Source organism: Trachemys scripta, chromosome 2, assembly GCF_013100865.1.
Source record: "Trachemys scripta elegans isolate TJP31775 chromosome 2, CAS_Tse_1.0, whole genome shotgun sequence".
NCBI classification, from domain to species: domain Eukaryota; kingdom Metazoa; phylum Chordata; order Testudines; family Emydidae; genus Trachemys; species Trachemys scripta.
The window spans coordinates 149,890,706-149,908,386 of record NC_048299.1 but is presented as its reverse complement, the minus strand read 5'-3'; the positions used below and the strand labels follow the sequence as shown (position 1 = coordinate 149,908,386).

At 43.0% G+C, this 17,681-nt stretch overlaps 1 protein-coding gene across 1 annotated transcript; it reads left to right on the top strand.

Moving 5' to 3' along the window:
• Positions 1–265: 265 nt before the first annotated feature.
• On the top strand, positions 266–5,904 carry NEFM (neurofilament medium). The gene is made up of 3 exons (XM_034761832.1): positions 266–1,371; positions 2,443–2,567; positions 4,005–5,904. The coding sequence occupies exons 1-3, from the start codon at positions 310–312 to the stop codon at positions 5,341–5,343; spliced, it is 2,526 nt and encodes an 841-aa protein (XP_034617723.1). The 5' UTR covers positions 266–309; the 3' UTR covers positions 5,344–5,904.
• The last annotated feature ends 11,777 nt before the right edge of the window (positions 5,905–17,681 follow it).

Here is a 17,681-nt window from a genome sequence, read left to right as displayed (position 1 = left end):
GAAAGAAAGAAAGAAAGAAAAGCAGAGGGGAGGAGAGAAGGGGAGGAGAAAGAGGGGAGAGAAAAGGAGGGCGCAGGGGGGTCTGGAAAAGGGGGGAGAACTGGCTGGGAAGGTGGGAGGAGCCAGCTGCCGGGAGGGGGGGGTCTGGGGCTGGCTGCGGTGCCTTTAGTTGCCACGTGTCGCCTCCCCGGCCCGCCCCCTCGGAGCATGTGGCTGGAGCCGCGCTGCCGGGCCGGCTCCGTTATATAAGGGGCGGGCAGCGGCTGGAGCCGCGCTGTGAAAGCCGCACACATCCCAAAGTCTTCCAAGATGAGCTACACCCTGGACACGCTCGGCAACCCCTCCTACCGGAGGGTGACCGAGAGCCGGGCCACCTACAGCCGGGCCAGCGCCTCCCCTTCCAGCGGCTTCAGGTCGCAGTCCTGGTCCCGGGGCTCCCCGAGCACCGTCTCCTCCCCGTACAAGCGCAGCGCCCTGGGCGCGCAGCGGGTGTCCTATGGCTCCACCGTGCTGAGCTCCTCCGAGAGCCTGGACCTCAGCCAGTCCTCCCTGCTCAACGGGGCCGGGGACTTCAAGCTGAGCCGCTCTAGCGAGAAGGAGCAGCTGCAGGGGCTGAACGACCGCTTCGCCGGCTATATCGAGAAGGTGCACTACCTGGAGCAGCAGAACAAGGAGATCGAGGCGGAGATCGCCGCCCTGCGCCAGAAGCAAGCCGGCCGCTCGCAGCTGGGCGACGCCTACGAGCAGGAACTGCGCGAGCTGCGCTGCGCCCTGGAACAGGTGAACCACGAGAAGGCGCAGCTCCAGCTGGACTCGGAGCACGTGGAGGAGGACATCCAGCGCATCAAGGAGCGCTTCGAGGAGGAGGCCCGGCTGCGCGATGAGACCGAAGCCACCATCCGCGCCCTGCGCAAGGACATGGAGGAGGCCTCCATGGTCAAGGTGGAGCTGGACAAGAAGGTGCAGTCGCTGCAGGACGAGGTGGCTTTCCTGCGGGGCAACCACGAGGAAGAGGTGGCCGAGCTCCTAGCCCAGATCCAGGCGTCCCACATCACGGTGGAGAGGAAGGACTACATGAAGACCGACATCACCTCCGCCCTCAAGGAGATCCGCAGCCAGCTGGAGTGCCACTCCGACCAGAACATGCACCAAGCCGAGGAGTGGTTCAAGTGTCGCTATGCCAAGCTCACCGAGGCGGCGGAGCACAACAAAGAGGCCATCCGCACGGCCAAGGAAGAGATCGCCGAGTACAGGAGGCAGCTGCAGTCCAAGAGCGTGGAGCTGGAGTCGGTGAGGGGCACCAAGGAGTCCTTGGAGAGGCAGCTGAACGACATCGAGGAGCGCCACAACAACGATCTCACGACCTACCAGGTAAGCGACCCACACCGGGCAGATGAAAAGCACAGCGGGGCGCCATGCGGACTGGCCCGCGCGATGCAAAATTCAGCCAGAAAATCAAAAAGACTAGTTGCCTCTGCCAATGCAAAATTAACTCGTGAGCTGCAGAGCGACCGTATGCAGAGCAGGAACGCAGACAATGAGTTATCGCTGAAAGGCAAACGTGGCTTGTGCAAAACAAACCAAAAGTACCTGCAAAGGTGCAAAAATAAGTAAAGAAAAAAAACATGCTATGCAAAATTAGCTTGCGTAGTGAAAAAAGACCAGCTGTGTGATGCAATCCGGACGTCTAATAGCAGTGTTCAGTGCTTGTCTCCGGACGTTCACGCCCTTAGCTGTCTGCTCTTCCCTCTGATAGTAAAACATTTAGTCCACAGTCCTCTTTACAAAGAGCATTTTTAATATTCCTTCTTAGATTTTTAACTATTATTTTAGAAAACACTCTCCATTTCCCACGTCGATTTACTATGCAAACTTTTAACGGTAAGGATATAGTAAATGACCTTCTATCAGAGATGTTTAACAATTTGCAAATATATATTCTACAGTTTGCTGTTGCCTAGTCATAAAATAATCTGACTGGAGATTTTAAAACGATGTTTTGAAATGTTTTATCACAGCTTTTAACTCTTGACAGTACTTTACTGATAGCTAATAAATATCTTAAAATATATGGGAAAAGTTAAAAGGTCGAACCTACAGTCCTTGCTGAGGTAATGCTCAATCATAAAGAGTTTTGCTGAGTCAGGATTGCAGAATCAGGACCCGAAAGCTTTATTGTAATGAACAATTATTTGCAAAACAATAGGCTTGATTCAGATGCCCATTGAAGGCAGTGAGACCAGGATCAGACTCCTTTTGTGCTCTTATCCCTTTCTTATATTAGCCCTGGATTTTAAGATGCGCTTTTAAAAGGCTTCCTTACAGAACTTTTTCAGTGCTGCTATTAAGCTAGAATATAGGGGTTAAAACTATTATCTGAGCAGGGATGCTTTTTGGATGCAAGTCTAATGATGTTATGGAGATTTTATGTATCTGTTGCAGGACACGATTCATCAGTTGGAAAACGAGCTGAGGGGTACAAAATGGGAAATGGCACGTCATTTGAGGGAATACCAGGATCTCCTCAATGTCAAGATGGCGCTGGATATTGAAATTGCTGCATACAGGTACCATAGGAATGCTGTGGATGTGTCTGGAATACTAATTGCACTGCAGATGCTTCTGGTTCCAACCAACCTCTGCCCAAACAGCTTGTATCATTGGCAAGGATTCTCCCCTATAAGCATCAAACAAATGCAAGAATAGACACTCGGCCAAATTATTAGCACTCTTTCAAATCTGTGCAAATTCAAGACCTCTTCACATTAAGAAATCTTTTTGAGTTAATAACTGATCCGGCTCTGTGAAAGTCAATGGCAAAACTCCCATAGACTTCACCGGGAATGGGATAGGACCATTAAACTGCAGTACAATGGTTCCATAATGCAGCATTCTGTTCTTATTACGTTTACAAAAGTACGAAGCAGATGACCGTTTTTAAATCTGTATTTTCTTTCACTTCACTTTGCGCATATCGAGCAAGCAGCGGGGGTAGTTTTAATGCGCTCTTGTTATTTTAGAACATGGCTGTACTTGGGTATCAGATGAGCACTGTTAATCTGCACATTGCAAAACACTTTCACTTTTCTTTCTTAACTTTTCCTTCAGAATCCTCTGTGAAGTAATCCTGGAACAGGGATGTAGCTGCTATTGCCATCATCTGGCAGGATGTTTTTTTAGCTTCTTTTGCATTGCTTTTGTAACTGTTTATTTGCCACTTTTATTTTTGAAACCAGGTAGCTTAATAAATAAATAAATTGTCTGCAACCACAGCTTTAAAATAAAACATGAAAGCGCTGATTTTCTGGGTCAGAGGATTAGATGGGGAAAATGCATTTCTGAATATAAATAACATCAAAACAGACTATTGGAAAGCAAACATCTTTAGAAGCCTGCAATGTGCTGGGGTTATCAAATATACAGAGACTAGACATCTTGTTTTATTTTATTGCCAAGGTTAACATGGTTTAATCTGGTGAACATATTATGGCTGAGAGTTTCAAATCATAAGGGATTTGGATGCTCAAATTAATGAGAAATAGGGATTCAAATGCCCTAATTGGCTTTAACAATCTAAGCTAGAATATTTATATTTTAAACATATAGGGCCCAGTCCTCAGAAGGTTTAGATCAGCATGGCTTTATTGAAGTGAATGACTATGCTCAGAACTGTGCTGATTTACATCAGACTGAGAATGTGGCTGATGCATTTTTTGTTAGTTTTACAAGACAAAAAAATTTGTGATCGAGTATGACAATCATAAGATTTAAAAACCAAGCTAAGAAAAACTGTGTGCTGTATGCAGCACTCAGATATTACCGTGGTGAGCATAAGGTGCTTGATCCCAACCTATTGAAGTCCCACTGAACATGAACAGCGGATATTTTCATCGTCCTTAACATATTCCACATGCTTGAAACACCTTTCTAATTCTCTGAGACACTGCAGACACAAGTCAGACATTTTACATGCTAACTTCCCCTCCTCCTCTTTATTTCCCTAGGAAACTACTGGAGGGTGAAGAGACAAGATTCAGTGCCTTCTCGGGAAGCATTACTGGTCCCACATTTACACACAGGCAACCCATGGTCACAATATCATCTAGTAAAATACAGAAATCAAAAGCTGAGCCGCCAAAGCTAAAGGTCCAGCACAAATTTGTAGAAGAAATCATTGAAGAGACAAAGGTGGAGGATGAAAAATCTGAAATGGATGATGTCCTGGTAGCTATTGCAGAGGAATTGGCAACCAGTGCCAGGCAGGAAGAACAGAAGAAGGAAGAAGAAGCAGAAGGGGAAGAGGAAGAAGCCAGGGAAGAGGAAATTGTAGCTGAAAAGAAAGCTCCAGAGAAAGCAGCTGCACCCAAAGCTGAAGAAGAAGAAAAAGAAGAAGAAGAAGAAGAAGAGAAGGGAGAGGAGGAGGAGGAGGAGGCTGCAAAATCTGATGAAGCAGAAGAAGGAGGTTCTGAAAAAGAAGAAGCAGAGGAAAAGAGTGAAAAGGAAGAGGGAGAGGAGGCTGAGCAGGAAGAAGAAGAAGAAGGTGAGGCCGAAGCTGAGGGAGAAGAAGCTGAGGCTGAGACTAAGAAAGAAAAGGAACCTGAAGGGAAGAGCAAGAAAGAGGCTGAAGAGGCTGCAGTGGAAGAGAAGGTGGAAAAAGTAAAAGTGTCTTTAGCAAAATCTCCACCTAAATCTCCTGCAGCAGAAGAGGCTGAGGAAGAACAGAAGGAAGCAGGAGAAGAAGCTGAAGGAGAAAGTGAAGAACAGAAAATGGAGAAGGAAAGTAAAGAGGAGGAAACAAAGGAGGAGAAGCCAGGATCCCCAGAGAAGCCAGGATCCCCAGAGAAGCCAGGATCCCCAGTGAAAGAAGAAAAGGCTGTGGTGAAAGAGACCATCTCGGTCACAAAGGTAACAAAAGTCAGTGCAGAGAAAGAGTCCAAAACAAAGGATGGGAGCAGTGAAGGAGAGGAAAGTGACCAGGCCTCCAAGGGATCCATGAAAGAAGACATTGCAGTGAACGGGGAGGTGGATGAGAAGGAGGAGGAGAAATCCAAAGAAAAAGAAATTGAGGAGGAAGACAAGGGTGTGGTCACCAATGGCCTGGATGTGAGCCCATCTGAAGAGAAGAAAGGGAAGAGCGAAGAAAAAGTTGTGGTAACCAAAAAGGTGGAGAAAATCACTGGCGACGATGGGGACAGTACAACCAAATACATCACCAAGTCTGTGACAGTCACCCAAAAGGTAGAGGAGCACGAGGAAAGTTTTGAAGAGAAAAAGATGTCCACCAAGAAGGTCGAGAAAGTCACTTCTCATGCTGTAATAAAACAAGTAAAAGACAGTGACTAATAAATAGTAATTAAAAAAATCAAAAAGAGCTTGGGTTGGTGAAAAAGGTTAAGCCATATGACAGCTGCAAAATGCATGTGAGTGACAGCTTTAAAGCAAAACAGGTTCTCTCATGGAGTCTCCAGACACACTGTATTTTACGTTTTTGTGCGTGTGCAATACTGGGGGGAAATGCATGCAAGCTCAAGATGTTCTCCCTCCACAGAACTTGGGGAATTAAATAAATAAATAAGCAAATGCATGAGGAAAGGAAGCTTTTGAATTCCCTAAACTGTCGGAGGAACACATCTGAGGAACGTCTTAAGAGGTATTATGCAAAGAACCAACTGAGCCAAGAACAAACGTGAAACAAAACAAAACAATCATGGGAAAAAAAACAGAATTCTCCTAGCCTTAAAAAAAAGCTACTTATGAATAATTATGTTTACCTCACTGGTGCAATTAAGATGGACTTTTGTTCATGGGAGAACCTAGTTGACATTCACAGTACGCAACCTTTTGTTGTTCGATGTAGAACCGTCACAGCAGTACTTGCTCAATAAAGGTCATATTGGAAACATGCCTTGCTCTGTGGTGTTTCTGTCATGAGTAGAATTTCTCCCCAGGCTTTTTCAATATAAATGATTCAGCATTAATAGTAAATTAGCTTCAGTTTACAAATTACTTGGGCTTTTTGCAGACTTCTTTGCATTTCCCAAACACTGGGAGCTTCTTTAAACAAACATTTAACAATCTGATCCAATGTCCATTGGAGCCAATGGGAGTATTACCATCAAATTCAATGGGTGTTGGATTGGAACTCACATGCTTGTAAAAAGAGTCCAGATTCACAGCCCTACAAAGTGAAGGTCTCAGTTTGGTTCACATCCTGCAAGCCTTACTTGTGTGAGTCGTCCCGGCCACCCTCACAGAACTATTTGGGTGAGTAGGGTGGACAGTATTTGATGTTTTAAAGCATGGATAGGAGTAGTTTAAGCTTCCTCTGTACACCACTCTACCCCAATCTGTAGGGGCTACCTTAGGGGTGGAAGAGAGTCTCTAGGGCCCATACAGTCCTTGGCCTCTTTGTGGAGACTGCCGTCAAGTGAGCCAGTAGGGATTGTGGTGGGTTTTGGATACAGGTGTTTGTCCCTTAATAAGCGGGCTGAGAACCATCAATACATTTCACAAAGGTCTCCAAATACCCTTCAAAAGGCAGTGACTGCTGATGGCTACGGCTCTAGCTATGATTCAGCCCAGCAACGTAGAGGTGGATACCTCCTTGACCAAATCCCTAAAATCATCTGCTCCCCGACTCATATCTGAGACTCTTCCTTATCAATGCAAAACACCATTACACAGTTCAAAAGTATAATTACTCTTTTGGGAACAGAAAACTGCCTTAAAGGCAATGTTGACATTAAATATAATTGATTACTTTTTACATAGCTGTTCATTTAAAAAAAATTATATTAATGAGATTATTCCAGACACACAACTCCAGTTAGTGAGTGTTCAGATTACAGCATCTATGAGTCATACTGAAATGAAAGCATCAATTTCATCCCACTGAAACAAGAACAAAGGATTGGATTTCTTTTAATACAGAATAAAACAAGAAGATAAGAGCAAAAGAACAACATAAATGGGTCTTGATTCTCAATTGCCTTCCATCTTGTGTGACCAATGAGACTTGTGTAAAACGAATGAGAAACTCTGATTTTACACCTATTTTTCACACATGTAAATTGTTATTTGTATTACTGTAGCACCTAATTGCCTGCAGAAGGTGCAAGACAGTGGGGAATTGGGTCCATGATTTGTTAAAAGCTTAATCAAAAGAGATCTAAAAAAAAACTACAAATAAAAAAAATGCTCAGCTGGTGTAAATCATCATAGCTCCATTGAAGTCAGTGGAGCACCTCAAATATACTCCAGCTAAGGAGCCGACTGAATATGTCCTGTTACAAGATAAATCATATATTCAGTCTAATTAATGCTTTTATGGGAATTCAGATACGGAATACTACTTGCTTCCTATTACCTTAGCATATCAGTTAAATAGAATATTTACAATACCACCAGTGAAAAGAGTTGCCAATCATTTTTTATCTGTCTGTATTCAGAATGAGAAGCATCCTGAATTTCATTGGCTAAATGTAGCACTGATCAAAAATCAGTGATTTACATACGTCTTCTGGGGAGTTTAATTCTTTACTCTATCAATTATTGAAATTCAGATAGGTTTTTTTAATAGAAAGAGATGTGTGTGTTCATAGCTGAAGGAAATGTAAAATGTTCACAGTGGAGAAAGCTTTTCAAATAAATCTAAACCTCTTTGTGTAGCAAAATAATGAATGTTTCTCCTGCTGTTTTCATTAATGAAATCTCTTCTCAACAGATTGCTGGATGACTGATGTTTAATTAAAGCAAAAAATAGCAATTAAATGGCAGCATCTCAATAGCCAGTTTATTCATACAAGATTTTTCTATATATATATAGTGGCTTAAAGAACAGACTTTTGCAGTTCATATATATAAAACTTCATTTTTATGCATAAGATACCAACTAGCAGAACCACACAGATCTGTTCTTTAAGTCAATCAGAATTAATGAAGAGTGGTATGCAGCCATATTTAATTCCCAAGGGTGATCCAGTGGATATAGTGTATTTAGACTTTTAGAAAGCCTTTGACAAGGTCCCTCACCAAAGGTCCCTCTTAAAGAAAGTAAGCAGACATGGGATAAGAGGGAAGGTCCTTTCATGGATCAGTAACTGGTTAAAAGAGAGGAAACAAAGGGTAGAAATAAATGGTCAGTTTTCAGAATGGAGAGAGATAAATGGTGTCCCCCTGGGTTCTGCACTGGAACCAGTGCTGTTCAACATATTCACAAATGATCTGGAAAAAGGGGTAAACAGTGAGGTGGTGAAATTTGCAGATGTTACAAAATTACTCAAGATTGCTGTCTGCTTTGGACTTAACTAAGCGTTACAAAGGGATCTCACAAACCTGGTTGACAGGGCAACAAAATGGCAGATGAAATTCAATGTTGATACATGCAAAGTAATGCACGTTGGAAAATAATCCCAACCATACATACAAAATGATGGAGCCTAAATTAACTGTTAATTCTCAAGGAAGAGATCTTGGGGTCATTGTGGATAGTTCTCTGAAAACATCCACTCAATGTGCAGCAGCAGTCAAAAAAGCGAACAGAATGTTAGGAACCACAAGGAAATGGATAGATAATAAAATAGAAAATACCATAATGCCTCTAAATAAATCCATGGTATGCCCAAATCTTGAATACTGCATGCAGATCTGGTTGCCCCATCTCAATAAAGATATATTGGAATTAGGAAAGGTACACAGAAGGGCAACAAAACTGATTAGGGGTATGGAACAGCTTCTGTATTAGGAGAAATTAAAAAGACTGGGACTATTCAGCTTGGAAAAGAGACGACTAAAGGGGAATATGATAGAGGTCTATAAAATCTTGACTGGTGTGGAAAAAGTGAACAAGGAAATGTTATTTACTCCTCATAACACAAGAACTATGGGTCACCCGATGAAATTAATAGGTAGCAGGTTTAAAACAAACAAAAGGAAGTACTTCTTCACACAATACACTGTCAGCCTGTGGAATTCTTTGCCGGTGGATGTTGTGAAGGCCAAAACTATAGCAGGGTTCAAAAAAGAACTACATAAACTCATGGAGACTCTTAGCCAGGATGGACAAGAATGCAACACAGTTCCCTGAGTACCCCTACTCTCTGTTTGCCAGAAACTGGGAGTGGATACAAGGGATGGATCACTCAACAATTGACTGTTCTGTTCATTCCCTCTGAAGCACCTGGTGTGGGCCACTCTCGGAAGACGGGATGCTGAGCTGGATGGACACTGCGTGGCCGTTCTTACATTTTTATGTTCCCATTAAAGTTAATGGAAAAACTCTCACAGATTTTAATGGGAGTTAAATTGGACTCATAGAGGGCAAACATCAGTCTACTGCACCACTCTCCTTTAGCTACATGGACCAGTGCTGTCAGTTACACCAGGGTAAATCTGAAGGAATTCTTTCAACTTCTGTGGCTGCATGCAGATTTTGGCCAGCAATTAAATTTACATTTTGAGTCAGATTTTCAGCTGGTGAAATCAGCATGGCTCCCTTTAAGTCAAAGAAATTGCACCAGTTTACACCATCTCACAATCTGGCCCCATATGCCTAACATACACTTCAAAGGTCCAACGTCTTCCGCTGTGAAAATATAGTTGGCTTTCCCTGCACATTTTATTCTTTTTTTTATTTTAACCCATAATTATCTTGGCATTTATCTGGCAGCCCAAGACCATTTTCCTGCAAAGAAACCCAGTCCAGGGACATTATGCCAATGTCTCACTGAAATCAGTATCTAAAGGGCTATCAACTTTTGGTAGGAGGATCTGCAATGGGCTAAACCCTCTGCAGTATCAGCATTTTTGAAGAACGGTTAATTACCCTCAATGAGATGGGTGGGATTTGAGGGCTCTGAACTGCTACCTCGATCGACCCTGCTCATTAACAAGAAACAGATACAAGCCAAGAATAACAGCACTAGTGTAAAAAAATGAAAGATTTCATTTGTGTCTATCATCCACTATCACCAGCTGAGATTATGTTTCATCTGTGCTACTTCATTATAGCACTCATTAACTCTTATGTAGGTTCCAAAGCATGAAGAAACGTTCAGCTCGACAGACCACTACCTGGGTCGAAATACTGGGCATTATAATTAGTTACAAGAGATGAATTTTTGAGTGAGATTTGCACTATTCAGTGGACATTATGCATTTTAGATTTTCCCCATTCATTCTTTGGCTTCTATAAGAACATTGGTCCTCTGTGGTCCTTCGGTCTTATGCCAAGCGAAAAAGGAAGAAAGAAAACAACGACCAGTAGTTCAGACAGAATTATCTGTAGGTGCTATATACATATAAAATAAGCAAGTAGTTCCATTGCAGTCAATGGGCCCATTCACAGTGCATCAAGTTAAGGATCTGTATAAGACTCTGCAGGATCGAGGCCTAATGATGCTCACCCTGTTAATTTCAGTGAGTTACATTTTGATCTCAGTGGACTTGCACAGGTGTATCTGGAGTCACCAATTAGCCTGATACTTTGTGTGTCATGCCCTCTTCCACAGTTATGATGCCATAAGTATATAGACAAATTCTGATTACTAGTATTGTAGTTGTTTATATTAGGCTAGCATCCTAGAGGCTCCCATTGAGATTAGGACATCGTTGTGCTAGGGGTCTTATATAGACAAAGTAAGAGACAATCCCTACGCTACAGGGTTTACAGCCTAAATAGACATGACAGACAAAAGAAGCATTATTAACCCCATTTTGTAGGGGGAAAAATGAGACATTAGATGACTTGCCCAAGAGACCACAGGAAGTCTGCAGCCAAGATGCCACTGGAAATCAGGTCTAATGAGTCCTTTGTCCTGTGCTTTACCCTCAACACCATCGTTATAAAGGTCTCCGAGAAACCACAGACTTTGTAAAATCAGGAAGGCACAACAGTCCACTCTCAGCCTAGGGGACAGAGAGGCACATGGGATTAAATAAAATTTTATTACACAAAAGTGACTTACACCAGCATTCCCTCATGTTAATTTGTATTGTGATAGCACTATTGTGGTAGGCATTGTACACACATACAACAGTCAGTCCCTGCCCCAAAGAACTTACAATCAAAGTAGACGGTCTTTCCTACCCACAATCTTTGCACCCCTAGTGCCAGTGTCAACCGCTGTCTCCTAACTGATCTCCCCCTGGCTGTCTCCAATTAGCCCAGTCCATCAATTTACCCTAAACTGAGTCAATCATTAAACTTCAGGGCTTGCAGTCTTCCTTCATCTTCATATCAATATCTTAGAGACAGGCTAGCTCGGGGCAGTGGCTGCTACTTCTTCCCTATCCCAAGCCTTTCTACCTTCTCATCTCACTCTGTCTCCTTGCTTTGTAGCTGAGCTCATCTTCCTTATTGGTCCCATCTGTGGGTGCATGCCTCTATGACTGGCAGTTCTGGGAGCTGTGCTGGGGGATGGCCAGCCTGGTTACCCATAAGCAGGGAAGGCTCTCCTCTCCTCTCCTCTGTTTGTAAATCCCATTACAATCAGGTTATAAATAATATATACTAACAAAAACACTTTTATATCTGTATAATGGCATCCACACTAGGGGGTTACACCAAGTTAACTGTATTGGTTTCTAAAATATTGTAGCTACATTGGTACAAAACCAGCATGTAGCCTATAGGCAATAAGTAGATGCAAAGAAACAATAATATACAAGTGAGCATGAAAAGCAAAGGTCACAACTACATGCTGCCTATCCAGTGTTGAAGTTTGGTTTGTATTATCACTCTTTTGAGCAAAAGAAAAAAAGTAATATTTCAGCCTTTAATTATTTTCTAGCTGTAGATTTTCTATCTGTAAACTCTGATGTATAAAACATGTTAGTGAATTCAGGATATTTCCCAAAGTAAATGTTTCAATCCGATCTGTTTGAATAACCCACAGGAAACTCAGCGCAAGGCGGAATAAGTAACAGAATAACATATATTTCTAAATATTTCTAATAGTGCATGTTTTAGATTAAATTAATATTTAATTTTGCCAGTGGGTTTTGTCTGCTGACATCTCATATCAAACACAGTTTGAAGAGAGAGAGTAAATTCAGCTCACGGAGGCAAAATGGTTATTTCATTTGCCTGATTTGTACCAGTTACTTCTTAAAGTCAGATAATCACTGGAGGGATTAATTAATCTGGAACCCCAGAGAAGTTCATTAATTGATCCAAAAGCCCCCGTGAAAGGAGTTTTAAAAAATCTGAAGTTATGTGTGGCAGATACATGTGTGTAAATTTAAGGACAGACAAATACATGCAAAGACTACCACTAGACTACCAATGATCTCAATGGGCTTTGGATCAGGCCATAAATTACTAATGGATGATTGATTAATGAGAGTCATAAAAGCACCACCACTGCTCAAATAAGGGATAAGAAAAGGTGAGCAAAGCAAATATAGGTCAGGACTGAGATTCATGGGGAGGGCTGTTTGGAAGGAACCTTATGCATACAACACCTGCTTGCAAAATGACTTGTTCTGGCCATTGCCATCAGTTCCTAAATTGTCCAGAACTAAAACCCAGTTTAGAAGAAGAAAAATATGCTTCTTTTCTGGGAAGCTAGCAGCTGTACTTTACAGGATATACGAATGAGTCCCCATTGCCAGTGTAAGTCACGCATTACACTCAACACCTGGGTTTAGCTTGTTTTTCATTTGTTTGTGGCTTTCCCCCCCAACAATGCTAAAAATAATATTAAATAATAAATGAAAGCAGCAAATAATTAATGGTGAAATATTGAGCAAATACAACATCCTGAAGCTTTCAAGCATTTTGTTCTACCTAATAGGAAAACAAAACAAAACCAACTTGATTAATAAGAAAAATCATTGGTTTGAATCCAGTTCCGATCAGCTGTGACCTATGGATGTTTTGCTCACCTGAGATTCAGTCCCAGCCTTGCGGGGGACACAATAGATCTTGTAATGAAGACAGAGCCTAGGGATGGCAACTTCACTGACTACCCTAAACTGCTGCCCAGATTAAAGTGAGAGGAGGGAAAGTTTCCTCATGTTTCCCCCTCTGCCGGTCTGGTTTACTGCATTGCGTCAAAAAAAGCTCCCAGGTTTATAAACATGAAACAAATGTTTCTAGCAGAATAATTAGGCGCCCTGGGGTCTGTTCAAGCTACCACGCACAGCAAATACAGATTGTCCTGTTCCCTTTTACCAGCACAGCAGAACTCCAGGCACCAAACAAGGCTGAGCTGTCCCTGCAACCTGTAAATATCTGCAGTACATTTTCCCCTGTCTGTTTCTTGCACATTTCCTAAAGAGCTTTTTTCCAACTAGCCTGTAGCATGTTCAAAAGGGCGGGTTTAGGGATGAAGATAAATGGGATCTTCTACAAGAAAAGTGCAGTCAGAGGAAATCTTTGATGAGAGGAGTCTAGCTAGGCTTCTTTCATCTTTATTTGCAAATTTCAGGTAGAGTTGAAGTGGCAGAATAACTGCTTTAAACAAAGCAACTCCTGGAGGCAAAAGAAATGCACAGGCCTGAACAGGGCAGGAGGCTGATCCCAGAAAAAACATGAATAGAGGGACAAGGCAGGTGAGGTAATATCTTTTATTGGCGCAACTTCTGTTGGTGAGCAAAGCAAGCTTTTGAGTTTGCACAGAGCTATAGAGAGGTCAGTTCAGATGATATGCGAGACCTGGATCAACAGCTGATGCTCCTAGAGGGTTTGACCTTATGAGGTGCTGAGGAGCTAAAGCTTCCCCTGAAGTCAGTGCAAGTGGTAGGTGCTCAGCATTCCACTAGATCAAGCCCCCAGGTGGGAGGCAAGCCCGTTAATTTTGTACAGTTTTGCATTAATGTCCGGGGGCCTGATCCTGAGGTCAATGGGAGTTCTGCCTGTAAGATCAGATTGTGATGCCTTATGAATATGGCCATTATAGGCTTGTCTAAGAAAGGTACATAAATGAAATCCCAAATATTCCATTTCACACTGATAACACACTGCTGTACTTAAATGCTGCTTTGGTAGCCAGGGAAACCACTTAGCAAAAGGCACAGGAAGTATCAGGTAGTCTGAACTTCTCCTGCCTTCTGATCAGGGCCGGTACAAGGAAGTTTCGCGCCCCCCCATCCAGCTAACCCCGCCCCCCCCCCGTGGCAGCTAACCCAGACCCCCACCCAGGGAGCTCGCCATCCCCCGCAGCAGCTACCCCTCCTCCGCGGCAGCTAACCCCGCCCAGGGAGACTCCCCCCCTGCGGAAGCGAACCCTGTCTGGGAAGCCCCCCTCCTGCGGCAGCTAACCCCACCTGGGGAGCCCGCCCCAGCTCACCTCGGCTCTGCCTCCTCTGCTGAGCACGCCGGCGCCGCTCTGATTCTCCTCCCCTCGCAGGCTTGCGTCGCCGATTGGAGGAGACTTAGAGTGGGGCTGTGTGCTCAGCGGAGGAGGCAGAATGGAGGTGATCTGGGGAGGGGAGTGGTTCCCCTGTGTGCCCCCCCCCCGTTACTGCAGGCGGCCCTCCCCGCACCAACTCACTTCCACTCCACCTCCTCGCCTGAGCGGGCTTTTAGGCACCCCCAACCACTAGGAGCACTAGGCGGCCGCCTAGTTTGCCTAAATGGTCGCACTAGTCCTGCTTCTGATCAAATGGCAAATATCATTGCTTGTGATTTCCTCATCCTTTTTACCATAATTGCCATGCATGGTTGTTTTTGCTTCACAGGAAAGGGAGAGAAAATGTGTTTAAAATAGCAAGAATCTAACTGTAAATTTTTGATTGTGGTTAACAGAATTGGCCAAGTTTGGAAAGAAACTCTCCCATCAAGAAAGATGTTGAAAAGGAAAAGCATTCTGAGTTGTCTAGCTTCACGAGCATTACCGGATGTACGCAGAATTAGAAAAAACTAGCTTTGACAGTGCCATTAGGATTCCTTGCCCAGAACCAGCATCACTCCCGTTATCACAGATTCCAAAGCCAGAAGGGATCATTGTGATCATCTAGTCTAATCTCCTGTACAGCACAGGCCATAGAGTGTGCCCAGAATAATTCCTACAGCCGATCTTTTAGAAGAATAGCCACTCTTGATTTAAAAATGGACCGTGATAGAGAATCCCCCATGACTCTTGATAAATTGTTCCACTGTTTAATTGCTCTCACCCTTAAAAAATGACACCTTATTTTTGTTATCTCTATGTAAGGACAAGGTTGCGTTTCCTGAATACTTTCTTGCTAAACTCCCTTGTGGCTTGTCTACACATAAACCGCTAGTGGCACCACTGCTGCACTTCTGTGAAGACACTATCTACACCAACAGGAGGGGTTCTCCCATCTCCATAGGTAATCCACCTCCACAAGAGGCAGTAGCTAGGTTGACAGGAGAATTCTCCCATTGACCTAGGGCTGTCTACCCTGGGTTGATCTAACTGTGTTGCTCAGGGATGTGGATTTTCACACCCCTGAGCGACATAGTTATATCAACCTAATTTCCTACTATAGACATGGCCTTGGTCTCTTTTCCACTGTTTCCTGGGAGTTTGGAGGGAGAGAAATCTTTTTAAAGGCTGGCACCACACAATCTCCTCTTCACAGTTCTTTTCTCACTATCACGCAGATGCCTTTGGAAAAAACACTTGAAAACTCTTAGAGGGTGGATTTCATTCTTCGATCTCTTGAATGGTGTAGTAGGCAGAGTGGGGGAAAATAGTAACCCACTGTTTAAAAAGCGCTATCTCTGACTCATTTCATTCTGTCTCTTAGGAGTGCTGTATATTAGAAAACTTGCTTTGGTTTAACTCCTAGATCAGTTTTAAATCGATTTAGCTAAACCTGTGCAAACCCTTCATGTAGACACATTTAAACTGGTGTAGAATCATAGAATCATATAGTATCAGGGTTGGAAGGGACCTTAGGAGGTCATCTAGTCCAACCCCCTGCTCAAAGCAGGACCAATCCCCAATTAAACCATCCCAGCCAGGGCTTTGTCAAGCCGGGCCTTAAAAACCTCTGAGGAAGGAGATTCCTCCACCTTCCTAGGTAATCCATTCCAGTGCTTCACCACCCTCCTAGTGAAATAGTTTTTCCTAATATCCAACCTAAACATCTCCCACTGCAACTAGAGACCATTTCTCCTTGTTCTGTCATTTACTACCACTGAGAACAGTCTAGATCCATCCTCTTTGGAACGCACTTTCAGGTAGTTGAAAGCAGCTATCAAATCCGCCCTCATTCTGCTCTTCTGCAGACTAAATAATCCCAGTTCCCTCAGCCTCTCCTCGTAAGTCATGTGCACCAGCCCCAGTGTAATCTTTGCTTAAATTGGTTTAGCTTCACTTGGTAATTTACCTAAGTGGGACTTAAGTGGTGTGTAAGTCCTGTGCTGGCCCTCTGCATAGGGACAGAATTTCATCCCGTGTCCCTATACACTAGCTTCAGTGCTGCCTCATTTATATGCACTGAAAATAAATATGCTCAGAACAAGATACTCATCTTGTTTTGCATCTCTCTTCCCTTTCTAGTTGCTTTCATTTTTTGTCTACTCTGTGATCCTATTGCATGCAATTTTAGGCTGATCTTTGGAAGTTGAAAGTCATTGGCTGATTTGCAGTAGAAAGGAAGACTCCTGGGGGGAAGGTACGAAGATAACTTAGTGAAAGCTCTATGGGAAAGCAGGTCACATTCAAGTAGAAAGATATAAATGTTTGCTGTCATTCCCCTTGAGTTTCTCGTAATGCAACACAGCTTTGATCATTTTTATTAAGGACCTCATCCAAAGCCACTGAAGGGAATTTCCATTGACTTCCATGGCTTTGGATCAGGTTGTAAAGCATAAGGACCTGAGTGAATTCCAACTGATGCCCTCTGAGAACTGTGTTTGTGCTAGAATATGCTAATATAGATATTTTCCCCTTTCTATCCACATTGGATTCTCTCATAGTGAAGTTGAACTAAACCTGTCCCTTATGCCAGTATGTGTGCAATGCAACTCCCAAACTGCAATGTAAAGCCTTTCCAGAAGTTTAGTGACTATGGCTTTAAATCATGAAACTGAGAGTATATACTCAGACTGCTGTGCCTGTATGAAATCACTATTTCTTCCGTGGGGTTCTGCATGAACCTGGCAGTCTGTCCATGTGCTACACTTTGTAGCTTGTGGGGGGGGGGGGCTTATGAATACCCACCGCCCCATTATTTCCTTCACTATTTAGACTGTTCAATACAGATTATATTCCAGACACATGAAGAAATTGTGAATGATAACTCAGTGTTTACGTCCCCAAAAGCACCAGCTGAAAAGGAATATTTACCAATATTACATGTCCACCTGTATAGGACTGGAACATTAGTACTTTGTTCTAATCGTGTGTATAATTTCATCAGTCATTTCCAGATCTATTTGGTAACATATGACACACACTATGAGAAAACTGTGTATGCAGTTCTTTAACTTTATTGTCTAGCTTTATTGCACATACTTTATTGAAGCCTTCATTACTTTACCACTCAAGGTTTCCATAGCTATTTTGAATTTAGTTTAAACATATTTTGTCTCCCAAGTGACAATTTTATTTCAATTTTAAGGTTTTGAATCATCCAAATTGAACATAGCTCCTGAACTGATAAGTAAACACCATGCATATTCTGGAAGCAAGCCAATGGGTACTCTGCAAGCATACTGATACTGTGCATAGAGAAAAAACACCATAGAACTTTAACTTTAAACC